Here is a 22,293-nt window from a genome sequence, read left to right on the forward strand (position 1 = left end):
AGAGGATTAGTTACCTAACAACTGGGGTGAGGGGACGTATGGTTGTTTGCCACCGACCCTTTTGTCATTGTTCCTAGTACTTTTACGGAATTGTAATTATTTTTGAAATACATACCTATAGGTACCTACTGACTGTTGGATCCGCTACTGTTGATGCTGGCTGTATCTAATAAAATGAAATTAGTCATTAGATAATGATATTAGGTATAATTATTATATTTTAAAATTACATTTTGTAATCATAATTTTCTCTTCTATCTGAGGTAGGGAATAGGTATTTTTATATTTTATAATACTATTTTAAATTATTCTGTTATCTTTTTCTACTTCAGCACTTAAATCTGTCAATTAGATTATTGTCAGCGGTAATCAAATTAACTTCATTTAAGTAACGATAAGAAAGTGACCTAAACGCGGTACTCAACTTTTACAGCCTTCATAAAGTAACCATTATATAATATACTCTTTGTTTACAGGTGCCGAAAATGGGTTAAAATTTAAGATCTAACTACATTTTATTCACAACTACATAAATATATAAGAAAACTACAAAAAGTTTTCCTTGATATTGTCTATAAATTAAATTAAATAATATTGAATATAATAGCCGGTAAAACAAGTTTCTCACTAAAAACAACTACAATTTTCAGTGGAATGGCGAGTTCGATAGGATTCGCACCTACATTTTTAAAACTTGCGCTTTTTTTTCTAGTGGCGAAAATGGCTCAACAGACTTTAATTACGCAGTGAGTTTATATCAACAATTTTAAATAGGGCTCGAACAGTTTGTTATTTTTTTACCTGGCAATATTTTTTTGCTGTCAATGTTAAATCAACAAATATTTTGACGGGACGAAATGTAGTTTGTTTATTTCCTTTTTTATTCAATAATAAATACAAATGATATCAGATTTTGCCAAAGAAAAGGTCTTCTGGACCCGAAGGATGAACCTCAAATTAGTAAAATACATACAGAGTAAACCCAACATCTGGAACCCGAAGCACCCCAAATACACTTCCGTGGAGTGTAGGGACCGAACTTACGCAGAATTTGCAGAGAAATACGGCAACGAGTTCACGGGGCAAGCTGTGAAAGACCGGTGGACGAATATTCGCTCGACTTTTGCTAATTATGTGCGGAAAATTACCGCCAGTCGCATGAAAGGCGATGGCGAGGCAAGTGAATACAGCGTTTGTTTACGTTCACAGATATCCTTTTTGTCGCTGATTGATGGTGTTTTGATAGAATACAGACTACTACTTACTTAGATATTACTTTATTTGTTTTAGGTCACTAATTCCGTTCAATTAAGTTCAGACCTAGTTGTGTTAACCTAGTTGACCTAGACCTAGTAGTTATGCAAATATCAATAAATGTGAGTGTATTTAGTAAAACAACCCACTTTGTTGGTTACCATTAAGGCGACAAAGCGGTTTTATAGCAATCAACAAAGTGGGACATTTTCCCATGCACACTCATAAACAAATAAGCGGGGTGGGTCACTTCTCATTCTCACAAGGCCAGTTGTCAGACTAAACCACCAATAAATTAAATATAATTTTAAAGAATGCAGGCTATTCTTATACTGTTTTTGTAGTGTTGAAACATACTTTGTATTATTTACTTAGACATTAGCAGAAAAAAATTAAATGTATTTCTCCTTTGAATTGTTTCAGGAGTATAAAGTGAACTGGCCTTTATGGGAGGCGTGCCAGTTCCTCATGAAGGTGAACAGGAGAGCCAAAGCCGACTTGTCTACTAGTGTTGTCGCCCAATTTGAGGATGATGTTGAGAAAAAAGTATGTTTTACCAAGGATGATTTATATAGGATTGACAATCTTCATAATAAGAATCCTCCAGGCTGCGAAACAGCGCCATCTAATTTTATCCTTAAAAGGCCCACATATTTCAGGGGTACACTTTTTTGTATGGACTTTATCAGTCCCACTATATTTTGTCCTTGATTTTATTTTTCCAAAGTAGTTCCGACAGTACCAATCTTTTATGGTAATTCATTGGATTTGATATTTATGGTTTCCAAAACTTTTTATTTATGTGCTGAATGGTAACATAAGTTACTAAATGATGTCTTCAAACTGGAGGACTTGAGCATTATTCATTATTTATAAGCACTAAGGCATCTTTAATATTATAGTAAAAAGAAATCCTTTCACAATGTGTAATTTTTTTCAGGACAATAGTGTAATATCAACAAAAGAAGAGGAATGGAGTAGCGATGGCAACGATGCAGCCTCGGATAGTTCCACAACAAACACAAACTGCACAACCCTAGCAAATAACTTAGTTACTGTATTCAAAGGAGTCCAAAACGATGCCTTCGGTCTAGACAATTCTAGAAACGGGAGAATAGGCAGAGCTGTCAACAGAAAGCTGTCACAAATGAATTCTTATGATGCTGCTACAATGTCACATAAAATTATGGAAATATTGTTGCTCTATGATGTGAATAACCCGTTAAATCCAAATACATTAAAATCTAACTATTTGTGATTAAATGTTGTTTTTATTTTAATTATCTATTATTAGGAGGATAATTTTGTGACCGCATTTTTTAAGTTTGTTTTTCATCACTGCCAGAGTATAATTCATATTTTAAGAGCAAAAAAGGGATGAATATTAAAAATCGTAACTAATTTCTAAAAAATCTTCTGGTCTTTTTATATTACAAATTATCATTTACTTCACCCATTATGGCCATTATGCTCTCTGCTTCGCCCCATTTTCTATATTTTATTCATTCCTTGCATGTGCCTAGTTTTGTCTACGCTGTGGCTGCACAGCTGAGCTTGAGTATTGTGTAGTTACTAAATTGGCATAAGTTTAGCATTTCAATATGTGCAATTATTTACTTTTTTGTTTAACATAGTAATTGTTATACCTTATAATTGTTTCTTCTGTTGTATGTTTGAGCTGATGGCCAAGTTGCCAATGCTCCCAATAGATTAAAAAAAAAAACAGCTTGACTGACAGTAGTGACAGTTGACACTGACATTTTATTTCCACAGTGATTCGGTGTAAACTTTGTAAAATTTGTAAATAATTATTTATTCATAAGTTTAAATACTTATCATTGTTTAAAATTAACTCCTTAACAATGTTTACTATCAAAATTCCTTCAAATTGTTCAGACAGTGCCCAAGAGATTAAAAATATCGACAGCGAAACTTTCAAACAGCTACTTAAAACCAAGTGGGATGAAATTCACGACCAAACGGATGCTTTTCGCTATAAAATTAACAAAATGAGAGAAAGAATTGTGGACAACAGATACATACTTCTGGTACCCAGCTGTGTTGTATATTTCATGTTAAATTTAAGTTATAAGTTGCTAACCGCAAATCTTGGCTGTCCACGTAATTGATATAACATTCACATCCTCAGGGAATGGTTGAATTTCTTTCCTTTCATATTCTTCCTTTATTAGTGTAGAATGGAGCTCAACAACATCGGAAGAAATGCATTTCGAAATTCAACATTCTAGTTTCAACAAATTAGGTTAGGCTGTAGGCTGTGCATTATCCTTCTACTATGTTTTATTTTTTTTACCTTTATTGTACTAAAGGTAGACTAGAATAAGGCGCACATTTAACACAATCATTATATTTTGATTGTATTAGATTTATTTATCTATCTCACAAGTAAAAAATATGTCAATATCAATCAGATTCCCATCAATCCAAACTGAGATATGATATTATTCATTGTATTTATGATTGGCACGTATTTAACCGGGCGACTAAATAACCATAGAAATGGGTATCAAAAATAATAGTTTGGCGACTAAAATGGGGCCTCAAAATATTTAAATATGAGGTAGCATTTTAATGTCATTACGGCTACTGTTTATTCAGACGCGAGTACCAACTATTTATTTGGCAACTGAATTATTATATTGGAAACAATTTAAGACATACAGTTTAATAGGAAAACGGCTGTCTATTAATATAAAATATACAGTTCTTTTAAAATATTTATATAGCAAATTAACATAAAAAGTACATTTAAAATGTATACATCGGCACTCATCACCTGAGCTGTCATTTTAATAAAAAAAAGGATTCTTATAAAATATAACGGTCGACAAAATATTATACTTATGGGTAAGAAATTAGGTGTTTGGGGGTGCTGGCAACTTCGTCTATACAATTAATTTAACCTTTCATGACGTTTACTCTATCCAATCTAAGGCTGGCCATACGCAGTCTTAACATCACTCTGAAATATTAATTTTTTTGGCAGGAAAACCTTACTCAGAATATGCTTTGGCATAAATCATTCCGCAGATTTTATAATATCGAATCTTATGCTGGCATAATGTTAATGAGCAAAATAATCTTCTAAATTTTTGCATAATATTCAGGCGGTAAAAAGTTGTCCATCTTCTTCCTATTTCTGTTTTGATAGCGAGTCATGTGTCTTGGGGATGCATGCCTCTGGGACTGTATTTCATTTCCTTTTTGCTAGCAGAAAATAATTCTGCTCTTGTAATATTATACTATACGATTATCATGGCATTTTTTTAATACCACGTCGGTGGCAAACAAGCATACGATCTTTTTGCTGTTTACTTATTATAAAATGATTTGGTACGCTTTCCCTCGCTTGCAACTCGCTCGAAAATATTAGAAGTGAGATATTTAAATACTACCCGTGGTTTACGGGTCGCAAATACGATTTTTGGATAGAAGAAACATTTATTCGTGAACACAGGCAAGACAAAATACACATAACAACAACAAGACAGAAAGGAATGAAGTGCCACGAAATGGCCTCACCTCAGCGTGATGCTGGTGACTTCCAGCGCTGATCTGCCGATGAGACCATCGTTTCCATAAAGAAACGATTTTATATCTGTTTTAAGAAAACCTACTTCCCAATATTTTTTTTAGTTGTCTCCGCAATTTAAATACTACTTTAAACGATGAGCTAAGTATAATTATTTAGGTGCTAACATCTATATGACTCCAAATATTATAAATCTTACGCTTTACAATACTAGGTGCCAATTATTATTTTAGTCGCCAAAGTATTGTTTAATGTTCCTCGGAAACATTTTTGTCGCTTGAAATTTGCTGCCGTTTTGTCAATAATAATGATGCTTAATATTTGAGGCTCATGTATTTTTTTTGTCGCCACAATATTAAAACACAGCCAAATTATATTATTGTATGCCCGACATAACTTCCCGTTTAATATTTTAGTTGCCCGGTTAATTATATGCCTTTATGATTTTTGTTCTAGTTGAACCCAGAGCGAGGGTTCAAGAGAAGAGAGCCGGAGTTCATAGACAATATCCACAAACCATACAATCCCGATGAGTTCAACTTCAACAAAACTTCATCGAAAGAACATTTATTTACCATGCATGAAAACAACAGTACGTATTCTAGTAAATTGTTGTAGATATTTGTATGAAACTATTTAAAATAGATATTTTAAGTTGTAAATTGAATAGACTCATTTTTGTATGAAATAAAACATAATAAGTGAGACTTTAGACTCACATGCCGAGGGTTTTATTTTATAATTTTTATCTTCTACACTGTAGAATCTACAGAATCTAACATTTACATAAATTCTAGGTCAATGAGAAGTATTTTAATTTTCATTGCAATTCACACAATTTTATTATTTAGTTTTTATTTCTAGGTACGGACACTCACTTATTCCTAGTAAACGTGAGCCCCATATCCCGGTACCACACGCTGCTGTGCCCGTCGGTCAACAGACGTCTGCCGCAGGTGGTCACGGAAGACAGCATCAGGCTGGTTTTGGATGTCAAGTGCTTTGCGCAGGATCGGTGAGTTTAGGCAAGTAATCTAGGAAAGTGTAGGGATTCATAGCTAGAGAATTATTTAATATGCCTGTTTGTTTAAAAACAACAAATTATGAATTAACGCACATTATGAACAGTCAGTCTTCATCAAGATTTTTCAGAATTGTTACTAAGGCCTAAATTCAATATGTGAAAAGAGATACTCCTTTTTTTTTATTAGGGTACTTGAAATTTTCATTGTGAATAATCAACTAAGTAAAAAGTTTTATTCATTCAATTGCAGTGATCTAAAAATTGGATTCAACAGCCTCTGCGCTTTTGCTTCCGTGAACCACCTCCATTACCACATGATGTATGAAAAGAATACATTTCATGTTGCAACTGATGTGAGTATTATACATTTCATTAAAAAAAAACAGTTTTAGTTGTTTAAGCTTTGTAAACTTTTAAAATGTAATTACGACTTGATAAATATCGACCTTGCTATTTAATACATTAAGGCATTTAATTTTCTGAGGCAATATTGATTATGTGGTTTTCGGGTTCACATCACACACAGAAAGGAACGTCACAAGGCAACGTCCTCACGCGGCAAATAAAATAAAAAAAATTGCCTCACTCTGTATTAACTTTTCAACTATGTTCTGGGCAATCACTATGGCCAACTATGGCCAAGACCAGGCCCGGATCTAAGGGCCAGCGAGCCCATGGCCATGCCTCGAGCGCCAAGTCCAAGAGGGGCGCCATATTTGAACTCCGTCAAGTCCACGAGGCGCCACATTTGACATTTTTTAGTTTATGCCCCCCTCGAAAAAAGTCTTGATCGATACTGTGGGCACTGTGGCCATCAGCGTACAAACGCTTTCTAAGGTACCGTACCGATAAGGTAACAAAAAAAATGTGACAGACAGACAGACAGACGGACAGAGCGTCGCCATAAGGGTTCCTTTTGTACCTGAAGTTATTTTAGTTATCTTTTATTTGTATCAGTTCGTTTTTTTTCTAGTTGCTTTGTACTTTATACAATAATTTCTTGAAATTAATTTCCTGTGTTAATTTTTTTCATGAATATTTTTGCTTATTAAATTGTATCTTGTCTTTTAATGCATGTTAATTATAAGATGTAATGTGTTGAAAAGAAGTGGCCCGCCGAGTTTCTTGCCGGTCCCATAGTGGATACCCCCCTCCAACTGAGGGGGGACTGAAATCTTCTCGAGGCTGAGGCGTTGGGTTAGAGCCGGCGTAGTTTTATTTGACGTTAATAAGCGCATTGTAATATGCCTACTTGGAAAATAAATATTTCATTTCATTTCACCTTTTTGGTAGGGAACCCTAAAAAGGAACCCAAGTGGTTTAATTATTAATCGTTGATATTTTATTTTGTTTCAGAAATGCGTCCACTTAAAAGGTCCACTCTATTTAATAAATAATATCGTCCCAGCGTTCTGCTTCCAAGTTACGAAAGAAACGAAAACCCAAGCAGTTCAAGACATCTTCAGACTGACTGAATATCTAGTCTCGAAATCCATAGGACATAATATACTAGTAACCGATGGAGAGCCAGTGGTACCAAAGTGTAACAATGTGTTACCAGAGTGTAAACATGTGTTACCAGAGTGCAATGAAATGGTACCAAGTATCAACGATGTGGTACCACGGAGTAATGATAAGGTACCAGGTTGTATTGATAAGGTACCAGGGTGTAATGATATGGTACCGAGGTGTAATGATATGGTACCACGGTGTAATGATACGGTACCAGGGTGTAAGGAGGGTGGGGTGGTGAGAGTGCTGGTGACGCCGAGATTGAGCACTGCCGGTGTTAAAGCGTTGACCTCGTTCAATGTTGCCGTTTTAGAGCTGAGCGGGTGGTTTCCTGTCTTTAGTAAGTAATATTTTTATAAATATTAAAATACTAGCTTTTACCCGCGGCTTCGCTCGCGTTAGAAAAAGACAAAAGTAGCTTATGTCACTCTGGGATGGCCTTTCAACTATCTCCACTTAATCACGTCAATTAGTCGCTCCGTTTTGCCGTGAAAGACGGACAAACAAACAGACACACACACACACATTCCCATTTATAATATTAAGTGTAGTGCTCGCGGCGGCTAGATTCCGTGCACTGACTCGAAACATGTCGCCAATCCACAATATTAACGTTTTTTTTTAAATACTATTTCGGTGGCAAACAAGCGTACGGCCCGCCTGATGGAAAGCGGTCACCGTAACCTATGGACGCCTGCAACTCAAAGAGTGTCACATGCGCGTTGCCACCCCATTAGAAATTTGTACATTCCCTTTTGCTGTGTTAAATACACAGCAAAAAGGAGTGTACAAGTTCCAAGGAGGGTTCGGGTTGCCGACGACTCAAAAGACAATAGACGGAATAAGTCAGTTCCGTAAGTCCTCCCGTCATCAGCACACCACACTCTCGTTGAGCTCTGGCAGCCTTACTCACCGGCAGGAACACAACACTATGAGTAAGTAGGGTCTAGTGCTATTTGGCTGCGGTCTTCTGTAAGGCGGAGGTACTTCCCCAGTTGGGCTCTGCTCTAGATTCGAGCGAGATGATATCCGCTGTGCTGTGCCCTACCACACAAAGCGGAATATCATTCGCTATGCCCTACCCCCTACAAAAGTTTATCCGTATATTCCGTATATTTAAATATTATTTTCACAAGAATATTTTTGGAAAATAATTGCATTGGTTTTATTTATAGGAAAAGTAATTTAAAAATGTAACGAAGTGTGAATACAATTAATACTTAGGCATGTAAATGTAAAATTTGTTTACTTTTCAGAAAAAAATTGGCTTGAAACTTATAATACAGGGTGGATAAGTGATAAAGTCTCTTTTCGTCACGACCACTTTTGTTCACTATAAAATGTTGGCATATAAGAATGGCGTAATTAAAAAAAATGTCATACAAGCAAGCAATAAGTGCAGCAATCGACATCACAATATCTTCATGATTAAATTTTTAGGACGTACAATTTATTTCTTTGACGCAAATTTTAAATGTGTCTGATTTTTCTTTTAAAATACAAAAAAGTATGATTTTATCACTGGCCCATCCAGCGTTTATTTATTTTATCTTATACTTTTACTTTTAAACGAGCAATTCTTGTATATTTATTTATTTATTTATATATTTATTTACACTGACGATCTCGGAAACCGCTCTAACGATTTCGCTGAAATTTGTTATGTGGGGGTGAAAAATCGGTCTAACTTATCCTTAGGTCCCGGAAAACGCGAATTTTCGAGTTTTCATGCGTTTTTCTTCGCGCGCCATCTCGTGTGCAGTAGTTGTACTGTTAAGACAAAATTCTTTCGGTCGATGTAAGTACTATTTATTGCAAACACTAGATGGCGACACAGGTCAAGGCTAAAACGAATAGAAAAATACACTATTTGAGTTTTTGTGGCGAAATGCGCGCCATCTCGTGTGGAGTAGTTGTGTTGTTAAGGCTGAGAATTCTTTCGCTCGATGTAGGTACTATTCATTTTTGAACTAGATGGCGACACATGTCAAGGATACGAAAGAGAACCGAGCGAAGCTCGGTCGCCCAGATATTTTATTTAATTCACCTATTATTGCCTCGTTGATACTTACATCTAGGTAGAGTATGTTGACTTCTTACTACCATATCAACAAACCAGATTCGTCATCCTGCGGTCTGACACAGAACAAAACGAACATAAATGATTAATATGTTTTACCTACTATATAATATAACCTGCACCTTACGAGTATGTTAAATTTTACACGTTAAACTTTCGTGAGACATATTTAAATAATTAATTGAAATACGGTTGTACTCACGTTATTAGCGATATAACCGTACCTGCAACATGTTTCGGGCAAATTCGGAGGCCCCTCTTCAGGCATATAGGAGTTCACGCGACGGCTAAACTCCGCAGACTAACCGCGCCGCTCGCCGCTCCGCCCGCTGCGCGCGCGCTGATAGGACGGGGGCGGGGGGCGCAGCGCAGTCTGCAGCTGTAGTTGTCGTGTAGAGTTCTGGTAGCGCGGCTGTGTCGACCGATGAAGGTAAGCACACTGCACTCACTGTGTCCACGTGATTGTCAAAACACACTTTCTGCTTCACACTAGCTATTACCGGTGTCCATGCTGGTGGCAACATCCAGCCTCCGTCCCGATTGAAATTAGGGCGGTTTTTATATGCTTCGATAATCCATTGCTATGCTTCGATAGGCCATTGAAATCGGACGCCGCCCTAATTTCAATCGGGACGGAGGCTGGATGTTGCCACCAGCATGGAAACCGGTAATACCTAGTGTGAAGCAGAAAGTGTGTTTTGATAATCGCGTGGACACAGTGAGTTCAGTGTGCTTACCTTCATCGGTCGACACAGCCGCGCTACCAGAACTCTACACGACAACTACAACTGCAGACTGCGCTGCGCCCCCCGCCCCCGTCCTATCAGCGCGCGCGCAGCGGGCGGAGCGGCGGGCGGCGCGGTTAGTCTGCGGAGTTTAGCCGTCGCGTGAACTCCTATATGCCTGAAGAGGGCCTCCGAATTGGCCCGAAACATGTCGCAGCAATAGCGATATAATAACGTGAGTACAACCGTATTTCAATTAATTATATGTTAAATTTAATGGTTTAACACAAAGTGCAAAGTACAAGAGAGGATTTATACGCAGGATGTATTTTTAAATAACAGGACTAATTTCCTGGACATGATAGTTTAAATAGATTTTGTTCAATGTTTACTTAGACCTAGACTTCTGTCTTAAAAATACTCCAACGCATTGATCGGCCGAATTGGGCTAATGTTGGCCCTAAACTCTAATGCACCGCCGCACTATTAGTGTCCATAATTTGTGAAATTTCAGAAAAATTTGGGTAAAATTAACGTAAACTTTTTGTGTTATTTAGGTTCTGTATCGGCTAATATAATCACCTCTTTAAATATTGATACAGCCTGTATACAACTACTTACAGTTTATGATATTGATGACTAAGATATTGTAATCGAATTACAAAGTTCAATTAGGTATATTTACGTAGGTATAAGATATCATAGGCGATGAGTCATCAATGATGATTAATTGTTACTTGATAATAATTTACTAATAAGTAACTTATGGTTCTGACCGTTATACCAGAGACATATATATCGGGTGTTCTTAAAATCAACGCCAAAGTGAAAAGCGGTGATAAGACATTTCATCAATCATCAGCTATCACATTAAGCGAATTTGATCTTAATGAAAATGTTTTGGATTTTCAGATATGTAAGAATATCCTGAAATATTTTTTTTTTGTTGTAGATCCTGAGTATTTCGATACATTCAGTGCGGCAGATTTGGAGCAAGAGTTGAGTAAATGGAAATTGCCTCATTTTGAAGAATTATCTGAAGAAGTTAAATCATTGTATTAGGTAATGTTGTACGCCTGTATATTTTGTAAATCAAAAGATACCTACATTGTCGGTTGTCGATAAGATCGATTTCATATTCAGGTTATTATGGAAATATCGCCTTGTTGACAACATACATAAATGTACTATATATTGTAATACCTGAGGTATATGTGGTACTTACTTATACCTTACCACATATACCTTAGGTATTACAATAGTACATTGTATTGTACCTAAGCTAAGGCAAAGAACGGCAAAGTAAAAGTACAAACTAGAGTAGAAATTAAAATTTCATTATTTCCTTCCACCTTACATGTATACAAGTCGTTAACAGGTCTCTCAGGGGATGACCGAACCGAGGGCGAAGGGCATGCGTCCCCAACTCCCTATGCGCTGCTAGCAGTGCTAGCCCCTCCACATCTCACTCGGCGCTAGACTTACGTGCTGCTACTTGTTTAGGGGCATTTGCAGAATTTGGGACTCCCCAATTAGCGTAAGTTATTAACAAAAATTAACTCACTGTCAGTTTTGTGAGTCGTCACAAAACTGACAGTGAGTTCATTTTTAATGGGGGGTTAATTGTCGAACTAAGCATGAATTTTCAATAAAAACATTGCTTTTGTGCTAATTACATGAGCTTTAAGCGATAATCTATACTCAGAATGTGAAAAAAGTAAATTTTTGGACAGATTTTATGCTTAATTTTCGTCACAAAACTGACATCGAGTTAATTTTTGTTAACAACTTACGCTAATTGGGGGGGCAAATTCTGAAAATGCCCCAGGTATAAAGAGTAAGTACTCAGTCAAACTGTGTAAGAATGTGTCAAATATATATAAAATATGACCCAAATGACGTCTTCGTGATTGAAATTATCTATTTTCTACAATCAGTATTTTTTACTATCGCAGTCGACTGAGCAAGTGATGACCAACTTGAGTCTTACCGGAACGAGATAAAGACCAAATTAATTCAATTAAATATTTTGCTTGTTCTGTACATTGTTTTTTTCATAACAAGTTTATGATTCGTGCATTGTTTTGTGTTTGCGATATTTCTATCGCTTTTATGTGTCCAAATTAAACCAATGAAACTAGTTTCGCTGATGCAGCCAAAAACGATAGTAGACAGTATAGAAATGTCCGCTAAAAAGAAAAGAGTTGTTAAAAAAACATAGTGGCGTCGGATTTGGGTGTCTACCTGTAGGGCAGGACTACGAGGACCATTGTCTGGGCATTTTACTCGGGAATATTCAACTGAAAAGTGTATTATTGAGCTCTATTTATGTTGAGCAAGTTGGATGTAAATTATACGCTGGCATTGACCTTGTCATTTTCAATGGCGAGAACATAAAATAGCATTGAGAGTCTCAGACCGGTTTCGTCGGCATTACTCCGACGGGTTGTTACAGCAGCGCCCGTGCCACTTTATGCGTTGTTCTACGACGTTGCATTACACCTACTTATAAACGAATTCGCGAAGTCAGCTTCCTGAAGTGTTACATGAATCATCTTGCTTACAAGCCGGGTTCACTGCGTACGCGCACCCCTTGACCCCGCTCTAGAATAAATTACGTCCCCGCCGTCAGTAGGTGCAGTGCGCGCTCGTGAGGCGCACGCGGCGTCATGAAGCTCCCGGTGCTATTGTTGTTTACATTCGCGCTCGCACAATGCGGTCACTGCCAGACCACGTGGTTCCCCAACATGCTCGGCATGGTCCGGAACAAAACGATGGAGCTGAAGAATTATGTGCAGGACAAAGGGCAACACATCATCGACAAGGTCACCTCTTATTTTAAACCGTCGTCGGCCGTTCATTCCAGGAGTTTGGAAATCACAACGCAGGAGCAAGTCAAAGAAAGATTTGAATTGTACGTAAATGAAGCAGATTTGTCCGATTCCGAGTTGTTTGACGCCATCGCTCCGCCCGAATTGAAATATAACTGCACGCCCGACGACCCCGCCGTGCACATGTCGACGCCGCAGCTGATCGGGCTGCACGGCTACCCCGCGCAGTCCCACATCGTGGTCACCGACGACGGCTACCTGCTCACCGTGCACCGCATCCCGCACGGCCGCCCGGCCAACGCCAGCAACGCCCAGAGCCCGCACAAGACCGTGCTGCTGCACCACGGCTTGCTCGGCAGCTCCGCGGACTGGGTGATCGCGGGCCCGGGTAAGGCTCTGGCTTATATCCTGTCCGACGCCGGGTACGACGTCTGGCTCGCGAACGTCAGGGGGAACACGTACTCGAGGGCTCACGTGACCCTCAACTCCAACAGCCGGGCATTTTGGAACTTCACATTCCACGAGGTCAGCCAGCACGACCTGCCCGCCGTCATCGACTACATCTTGGCGGCTAAAGGGTTGGACACCAAGCTGAACTACGTCGGCCACTCGATGGGCACGACGGTGTTGTTCGCCTTGCTGTCCACTAAACCCCATTACAATAGAATTTTAAGGGCGGGATACGCTCTCGCCCCCGTGGCGTACATGACGGACGTCGTGAGTCCGATACGGCTGCTGGCCAGGTTCGCCGACGACATCGGATATTTATTAAATCTTCTCGGCCAGAACGAGTTCCTGCCACAGAACGCGGTCATGCGGTGGTTGTCGAAGCACGCTTGCGAAATAAATCGGTACGAGGAAGCCATCTGTGAAAATACCCTGTTCATGCTGTGCGGACACGACGAGAAGCAATTCAACAAGACGCTCATGCCGCTCATCCTGGGGCACGTCCCGGCGGGGGCGTCCACGCGGACTCTCATCCACTACGCGCAGGAGATCCGCAACAAAGGGCAGTTCCAGATGTTCGACTACGGGCACGACGGCAACATGATAAAGTACGGCAGGCCGGTGCCGCCGCAGTACCCCCCTGCAGACCATAACGCTGCCCATCGCGTTGTTCGGCGCGCAGAACGACTGGCTGGCGAGCACGGCCGACGTCGCCGAGCTCCACCGCCAGCTGCCCAACCTCATCGAGAACTATGTGGTGCCGCTGAAGGAGTTCAATCACATCGACTTTCTGTGGGCGATCGATGCGCCGAAGCTAGTGTACAAAAAGTTATTAGAACTCTTAGAAAAAGGAGGTACCAGATATGCGGACGTGGAAATCATAACTAGTGACAGTGAAGAAAATGAAGTTGAATAGTTTAGCTTTTAGGTGAGCGCATTTGTAGACGTAGTTTAGATAAGAGTTGATAAAACTTACGTTAGAGAGGAACTGAGCTACGAGTGGGTTCTTTTTTACTTTGTAAGACATTGTGAGATTAGGTTTTAACGGTTATATTAAGTTTCCGTAATAAAGTACATATTGTTCTAACAGTCATTTGTTTGAATTATTATTGAACCTACGGGGTGTTATTTTAAATTCTCAAAATTTGACGAAGATTTCAGAGTTGGGTCACTAGTACGTAAAAAGTTAAACCAATAAAAAGACTCTGTATCGCCTATAAAATCTGCCTAAGAGTCGAAAACACACTGCATTCACTTGACTTCCCACGAAGCTGGAGGGCGCGGGTTCGAATCCTGGTAAGGAAATTGGTTTCTGAGCCTGGGCCTTGTAGAATTGTCCTAGTTTTTTTTTAATCTATTTTACTGATAACATACTTACCCTCATTCAATCAATCGATATGATGAGTACAGATACCTATTTCCTGAGTCGTGGATGTTTTCTATGTTTGAAAATAAGTATTTGTATATTACATGTATGGTTTTCTGATGTTCGTTGATTGTTTCCCAAAACAAACTTGCCTTCTGAAGCTTACCTTGGGATCCGGTCAATCTGTGTAAAAATGTCCTATAATGCTTATTTATGACCGTCTTCATGCCTATATAAAAACCGACCAAAAGCGTGTCGGGCCACGCTCAGTGTAGGGCTCCGTAGTTTCCCGTATTTTTTTTTAAAGTGTTCAACCTATCAAGTTCAAAATATTTTTCCTAGAAAGTCTTTATAAAGTTCTACCTTTGTGATTTTTTTCATATTTTTAAACTTATGGTTCAAAAGTTAGAGGGGGGATATATTTTTTTTTACTTTTGGAGCGATTATTTCCTAAAATATTAACAATATCAAAAAATCATTTTTGATATTGAAAAAGTAGCACTCCCCACTTTACGTGTAGAGAGGGTATCAAACATGTTTTCCACTTTTTATTTTACCACTTTGTCGGCGTATGATTGATATACATATTGGTAATACTTACCAAATTTCACCTTTCTAGTGCTAACGGCCACTGAGATTAACCGCGGACGGATGGACGGACAGACATGGCGAAACTACATATATTAAGGGTTCCTAGTTGACTACGGAACCCTAAAAAATGCAGGTACCAAAAATGTCGGTAGGTATTCCTATTTGTCCCCGCCTCGTGTATGGTGGCTGGTGGCGAGGACCAATGGGAATTCCGCCAAATGGACATCAATTATCATAGACAATGTAATCCTTCCTCAGACATTAGTGGGAAGGAGCACATTTAATATGTACTATACATATAGGTAGAGGTATACGATTCATCGGACTCTTGAAAATATTATGTTTATCAATTTCCATATTTTGCTAAGAAAGATGAGAATGTATAGATCCTACAATGCTACCTATGAAACCAACCCCTATATTTCTTGTAAATTATAAAGAGACCTGACAGACCAAACTTAGTTGGCAGCGATTTATGACGTATAGTCTCTTCTGTTTGAAAAGGGATAGCTCTCCTACATAGATATTATTTGATAGCAATAAATTATGCAATGTTCGTACTAGTAGGTATGTGTTATGATCGTCAGTAGCTATTTTCCAATTTCAATGATTATGATTGTTTAGTAAACATTGTTTGGTCATCGAGTCTCGGTAACAAAGAGTGATCCGTTTGTTTACTGCACCGCCTGTGCTGCATTACGCAATTATTGAGCTAAACTGTTTAAAACACTTAAGTACAGTCAGCGTGTAATAAATGGCACGCACCGCGCACCCATGCCCTGTCGCACTCTCCGCTGCACCACGCTCTAACCCTTCTCAATGACATACTGGCCAGCGACAGTAAACTGGATATGTTTCACAGCACGGAATCGCAATTCCTTGCGATCAGAGTCTATCACGACTTCCTAGTTCGATCCACTTGTGAGTACTATTTTATGTTTCCGCCACACTATATTTTATATAAGTGTGTTTATCATGTTTATACCCTCCTGCACGGGAAGCATGGTCGCGCGATAGACGATAAAATAGCAGGCCGTCCCTATCGCACTATTTGTAAGTGCGATAGGGACCATGCTTCCCGTGCTGGGAAATAGGTCTCAAAACTGCACGGAAAGCATGGTCGCGCGATAGACGATAAAATATCAGGCCGTCCCTATCGCACTTACAAATTACAAATAAGTAAGTAAGTAAATATTCTTTATTGCACCATTTTACATGTTATAAATATACAGAATGTTGAGTGAGACTATAACTAGGTAACAGCAGGCGGTCTTATAGTGCTATAGGAACGGCCTGCTATTTTATCGTCTATCGCGCGACCATGCTTCCCGTGCTGAAAGTTACAAGTTACAAGCGGAAGTCTCTTTCCAACTGGTTATATTAGACATTGACTACCACTTGTAAATTGTAACTTGTAGCTTTGAGAAATGGGCCTCTGTACGATTGACATGTTTAGCCCCATTATTAAGCTACCAGTTAGAGCAACAAGTGACAAATTACTGTTATCAAAACATTACTTTGTCTCATTTATGTGACCTTATTTCAAAGGGATGTTATGATAGCAGTACTACATTAGTAATTTTATTAGGAAATAGTCTTAATGTAGATAAGCTTAGCATAGATAAATTGATGTCCACACTAAATGTTATTGAAAAATCTGGTGTGGGGAAAATTATATTATGTGCACTACCTTATGCAGAAAATGTATCATATGACTATAATTGTAAGATAGCTTACTATAATTCTTTAATGTACCATGCCATAGCTGTTAATAAAAAGTACCATTTCTTTGACTTAAATAAATTCATTGAGCGCTTCATGCTAGCTCCACGGAAGGTATTTTTGCCAAAGAAATTATTTGTATATTTAGTGGAGTTATTGGCCTTCAATATTGAGCCAAATAGATGTAATAGTGATTGAAAGATTTGGAAGAACAGAGGAATCCGACGTCAAAATAAAGTGCGATTATTTAGATCTCTTGTCTTCTCGATAATCTCGATATTTATGTATGGTGCCGAAACTTGGACCCTGATAAGTTTTGATGTGGCTAAGATTCACGCTATTGAGATGTGGTGCTGGCGAAGACTGCTACGAGTATAACTTGAAAAGCTAGAAGAACTAACAAACATCTTTATATATAAGTCTCAGTCAGCTGACAAAGCCAAGGACCCCATGCCTCATTTAAACTAGATTGTAAGACAGCGGAAAAACACCTGAATATGAACGTTGTTCACCAGAATATTCAGGGTTTTTCCAGCAAAGAATTAGAAGTAGGATTATTTTTAGATAGTAATAATGTTGAAGTTAGGTGTATTACTGAACATTGGTTGAAACAAGAACAGTTGATATTTGATTATGTTAATTTTAAATTAGCTAGTTTTTTTGCCAGAAAATCTGCTGCTCATGGTGGCTCCCTTATTATTGTTAAAAATTGTATGAAGTGTAAAGAGCGCAAAGATGTTGTAAAATATTCCATAGAAAGAACTATAGAAATTTCATGTGTTGAATTAGACAGATATATTATTGTATGTGTTTATAGACCACCATCAGCTGACTTCAGCATATTTGAATCTACAATGGAAAATGTTCTGAATTTAGTATGCAAGGGCCAAAAACATGTTATTGTATGTGGAGATTTTAATGTTAACTTGCTCGAGTCATCTAGTAATACTGTTAAAATGTTCTGTTTGTTTAAATCATTTAATTTATTTAATTTATTTCTTGAACCTACCCGGGTAGGTGTGACTAGTGCAACATGCCTAGATAATATTTTTTGTAACTGTGAATGTATAGATAAGAAATTATTTAACTGTTTTCATTCCGATCACAGCGGCCAAAGGGCAGCTTTCTTAAACGTTATTCATGATACTCCACAAACAATAACATATAGACCCATTACGGATCTCGCTTGGAATCATTCAAAAATGAAATTCTACATAGTTTGTCTATAATACCATTTTCGCATTATGACTGTAATCATTTGTATCAAGATGTTTTCAATGTAATTCTTAATCAATTTAATAACAATTTCAAAGTGAAATCTATTAGTGGGTCAAAAGTTAAAACAAAGTTTAGTGAATGGGCTACTGTAGGTATTCACAAAAGTAGAAAAAGACTTTATGAACTTTATGGTGAGAGAGAGCTGAACAAGAATTCAGAATTCCTGGACTATGTAAGAAACTACTCAAGAATCTTCAAGAAAGTGTGTTTAACTGCCAAGAAAAACTTTATTAGTTCTAAATTGAAAGTGTCGGACAACAAAGTGAAAACAACTTGGAGTATTATAAATAAAGAAGCTGGTAAATGTAAATCACGCGATTGTCAAGTCAACATTGTATCAGATAATCAACAAATAGTGTCGAACAGCGATGTTGCCTCGGCATTCGAAGATTATTTCTCAAATATAGCCGTTAACACCACAAAATGTTTACATTCTTCTGCGGCTCAAGCCCATTCATTACTTTGTGCTAATGTTAAGAAATGTAATAATTCATTTGAATTTAGTCAAGTAGACTCTGTAAATATTGTTAAAACATTCAAGTCACTCAATTTAAAGAAAACGGAAGACTTATGGGGAACATCAGTTAAAGTAATTAGTCATGTCATAGATATAATAGCACCTTACTTGGCCGTAATATATAATATTTCAATTTCACAAGGCACCTTTCCAGATCTTATGAAATGTAGCAAAGTCATACCGCTTTTTAAATCGGGTGATTCGAGTGATATAACCAATTTCCGTCCCATATCAATACTTCCTGTACTAAGTAAAGTCTTTGAGAAGCTAATGTTAAATGATCTACTGGGACACTTCAACAGACATAGATTACTTACAAGCAAACAGTTCGGTTTCACAAGGGGCCGTTCCACGACCGATGCTGCTTCGGTACTCATTAAACATATATATAATTTTTGGGAAAATTCTTGTGATGCAATTGGCATATTTTGTGATCTTTCAAAAGCCTTTGATTGTGTGGATCATGGAACGCTCATTTTGAAATTAGAACACTATGGTTTGTCTATAAATGCCCTAAACTTTATGTCTTCTTACCTTAGCAATAGAACACAAACAGTAGTTGTTAACAAAACTCGCTCTAGCGGGACTGTAGTCCAATTAGGAGTGCCACAAGGCTCAATTTTAGGTCCATTCCTGTTTTTGGTTTATATAAATGATTTGCCATGTATAGTGAAAAACTTTTGTGAAATAGTACTTTTTGCTGATGATACATCACTGCTTTTTAATGTTGACCGAAAATCTACGGATTACAATGTAATTAATAGCACGTTAGCTGATGTACTGCAGTGGTTTACTGTCAACAATTTACTTCTTAATTCTAAGAAAACCAAATGTATTCGATTTTCTCTGCCGAATGTTAAACCAATCGATACAAAAATACTTTTGAATGATGAATGCTTAGAGATGGTAGATACAACACTGTTTCTTGGTTTAACATTGGACAAAAATCTACAATGGAGTCCTCATATAAAGAAACTAGCAAGCAAATTAAGTTCAGCCGCATACGCCGTTAGGAGAATCAGGCAACTGACTAATGTTGAGACAGCTCGCCTAGTGTATCATAGTTATTTTCACAGTGTAATGTCATACGGTATTCTGGTTTGGGGCAAAGCAGCTGACATACAGACTATCTTTGTATTACAAAAGAGAGCCATTCGTTCTATTTACAACTTAGGAACACGTGAATCAGTAAGAGAACTCTTCAAAGAAATTAATATCTTAACTGTAGCTTCCCAATACATTTATGATAGTATAATTTATGTTGTTAAGAATTTAGACTGTTTCACTAAGAATTCTGATATCCATAATTATAACACTAGAAACAAAAATAAGCTTGCCATAAAGAAGTTTCGTGTCCGTAAAGTACAGAAGTCATTTGTTGGGCAATGCATTCATTTTTATAATAAGTTACCTGACACTGCTTTGAGATTACCCCTCCCAGCTCTTAAGAACTACTTAAAAAAATCATTGATGTTAAAGGCTTATTACAGAGTCGAGGACTATTTGACAGACAAACATGCATGGCCCGAACCAGAAACTACAAAAAACGAATAGCAATTAAAATAATTGTATTATGTATAGAGGACACAGTTCAGATAAGAAAGCACATCAAATATTTTATATCTTATGTTGTGTAGGTAAATTACATATTTAATGATATTGAGATTCATATTATCTTTTTCTTCTATGACAATTTGATATGTTTTCTCTGAAGAAGAACGACGTATTATTAAGCAATAATATAATTTATTGAAATTGATTTCCATAGAGTACCTAGTCTGTTCATATTCTTTGATGAATACTTTTGCATGTTAAATTGTATGTTGTTATTTAATGCATGTTAATTATAAGATGTAATGTTTTGAAAAGAAGTTGCCCGCCGAGTTTCTTGCCGGTCCCATAGTGGATACCCCCCTCCCAACTGAGGGGGGACTGAAATCTTCTCGAGGCTGAGGCGTAGGGTTAGAGCCGGCGTAGCTTTATTTGACGTTCATATGCGCATTGTAATATGCCTACTTGAAAAATAAATATTTCATTTTCATTTTCATTAGCTAGGCTGTTAATATTCATTTAGGGATTAAATAAATAAAGAATATTCTATTTTAGAATTACTTGTTACGCTCGGGATCCAATTATAGACTCCTTTGCTTCGTCGAGGATTCAATGTAAGTACATTTTGCTCCTTTGCGAGTTTGTGATACAGTCTAAGAAGCCGAGTCGCATATAGATTTTTTCAAGATTTAAAAGAAAACGAAAAATGTAGAGAATTATAGGCGCCCCTAGCACTTGACGAAGTTCTAATTTAATTGAAGTAAAATCTTCTACAAAATGCTTATTATCAATCGCTTAAAATATGATTTTATGATCTCAATTTACGATTACAACATTTGTGCGTCATATTGTTTTCATACTTGTTATAATTAAGTAAACCAAAACATATGAAGCACATACACTTACATATGTTGTGATGATCAAACTGACCTTTAGGTATGCTTATTCTGATGACTGGTATTTACTTCAACCAAAGATGGTCGACTATATAGAGAATTATTGTCAAAGTACTTATAAAATGTGTAGTCACAGTACAAAGATAGCATCTGTCAACACAGGTATAAAACTTTTGAACCTTAGTTTCAACTATTTGGCACATATCTATTCTTAACTTGATATGTGTTTAAATTGTCAAATATTAATATTAGCGCACCTAATTAACCGAAAATCAACCAAAGGTGTAGCGACATCAGTATCGATAACATGGTCGCGCGATAAACGATAAAACATCGGGCCGTCCCTATCGCACTTACAAATAGTGCGATAGGGACGGTCTGATTTATCATTTACTGCGCGAACATGCTTGCCTGCCTGGACGAATAAACGACCATACTTATTTATTGATGGTTTCTGGACACGTTTTTTTCTTTGACTTTATCTGTCTATACGGAGTTATGTCTTTGGTTCAACTTTAACAAAATACTTACATTCATATCATATGTTCACTGAGTCACAGTACAACGGATACTGATACTGCTTATCATGAAGATATACCTACGTCGGGATAAAGCAGGAATGTTTTGATGAGGTCATTGTAATTTAAGAATACCTACTAAGAATTTGTTTCTATTATAATTGTAACCGTTTTATATATTATAGTGTGTACTGTTTTATATTATAAACGCAAAACCTCAAACATAATTATCGTTTGCACACGGTGTACAAGCATTACAATAAGGACTGTATCGTTAAGTAAGGTAACGGACCCAATCATGGACAGTTTAAGAAAAATTTTCGCCACTTTTTGATATTTCACTCATAAATGAAAAAATTCTCCCGCTAAGCGTGTTAAATCTTGAATGTCCAATCCTTCTTTTACATTTCAAGCGTATTGCAGTATGG

The 22,293-nt window shown here is 37.4% G+C and overlaps 3 protein-coding genes across 5 annotated transcripts; all 3 read left to right on the top strand.

Moving 5' to 3' along the window:
• The first annotated feature begins 744 nt into the window (after window positions 1–744).
• LOC125235880 lies at window positions 745–2,517 on the top strand. The gene is made up of 3 exons (XM_048142506.1): window positions 745–1,176; window positions 1,678–1,800; window positions 2,195–2,517. The coding sequence occupies exons 1-3, from the start codon at window positions 901–903 to the stop codon at window positions 2,510–2,512; spliced, it is 717 nt and encodes a 238-aa protein (XP_047998463.1). The 5' UTR covers window positions 745–900; the 3' UTR covers window positions 2,513–2,517.
• Window positions 2,518–3,051: 534 nt separating this feature from the next.
• Window positions 3,052–21,048, top strand: LOC125235878 (GDP-D-glucose phosphorylase 1). 3 transcript variants are annotated; one of them, XM_048142502.1, is made up of 7 exons: window positions 3,052–3,302; window positions 5,264–5,399; window positions 5,672–5,822; window positions 6,082–6,184; window positions 7,188–7,683; window positions 11,101–11,210; window positions 21,007–21,048. In XM_048142502.1, exons 1-6 carry the CDS (start codon window positions 3,117–3,119, stop codon window positions 11,208–11,210), a joined length of 1,182 nt encoding a protein of 393 aa, XP_047998459.1. In that variant the 5' UTR covers window positions 3,052–3,116; the 3' UTR covers window positions 21,007–21,048. The 3 variants fall into 3 exon arrangements, with proteins under 3 accessions (XP_047998459.1, XP_047998460.1, XP_047998457.1); XM_048142503.1 differs by lacking the exon at window positions 21,007–21,048 and adding an exon at window positions 16,124–16,524; XM_048142500.1 differs by lacking the exon at window positions 21,007–21,048 and adding an exon at window positions 11,527–12,153.
• On the top strand, window positions 12,672–14,515 carry LOC125235877 (lipase 3-like). Its single transcript, XM_048142499.1, is given in 2 exon segments — window positions 12,672–14,062; window positions 14,064–14,515. Coding segments are annotated over 2 exon segments (1,524 nt in total). The 5' UTR covers window positions 12,672–12,817; the 3' UTR covers window positions 14,343–14,515.
• Window positions 21,049–22,293: the final 1,245 nt, after the last annotated feature.

Source organism: Leguminivora glycinivorella, chromosome 18, assembly GCF_023078275.1.
Source record: "Leguminivora glycinivorella isolate SPB_JAAS2020 chromosome 18, LegGlyc_1.1, whole genome shotgun sequence".
NCBI lineage: Eukaryota > Metazoa > Arthropoda > Insecta > Lepidoptera > Tortricidae > Leguminivora > Leguminivora glycinivorella.

Coding starts and splice junctions, on each gene's coding strand:
- LOC125235880 (XM_048142506.1), top strand. CDS start 901: ATGATATCAGATTTTGCCAAAGAAAAGGTCTTCTGGACCCGAAGGATG. Junction 1,177..1,677: donor GCATGAAAGGCGATGGCGAG/GCAAGTGAATAC, acceptor GAATTGTTTCAG/GAGTATAAAGTGAACTGGCC. Junction 1,801..2,194: donor AGGATGATGTTGAGAAAAAA/GTATGTTTTACC, acceptor AATTTTTTTCAG/GACAATAGTGTAATATCAAC.
- LOC125235878 (XM_048142502.1), top strand. CDS start 3,117: ATGTTTACTATCAAAATTCCTTCAAATTGTTCAGACAGTGCCCAAGAG. Junction 3,303..5,263: donor ACAACAGATACATACTTCTG/GTACCCAGCTGT, acceptor TTTTTGTTCTAG/TTGAACCCAGAGCGAGGGTT. Junction 5,823..6,081: donor AAGTGCTTTGCGCAGGATCG/GTGAGTTTAGGC, acceptor ATTCAATTGCAG/TGATCTAAAAATTGGATTCA.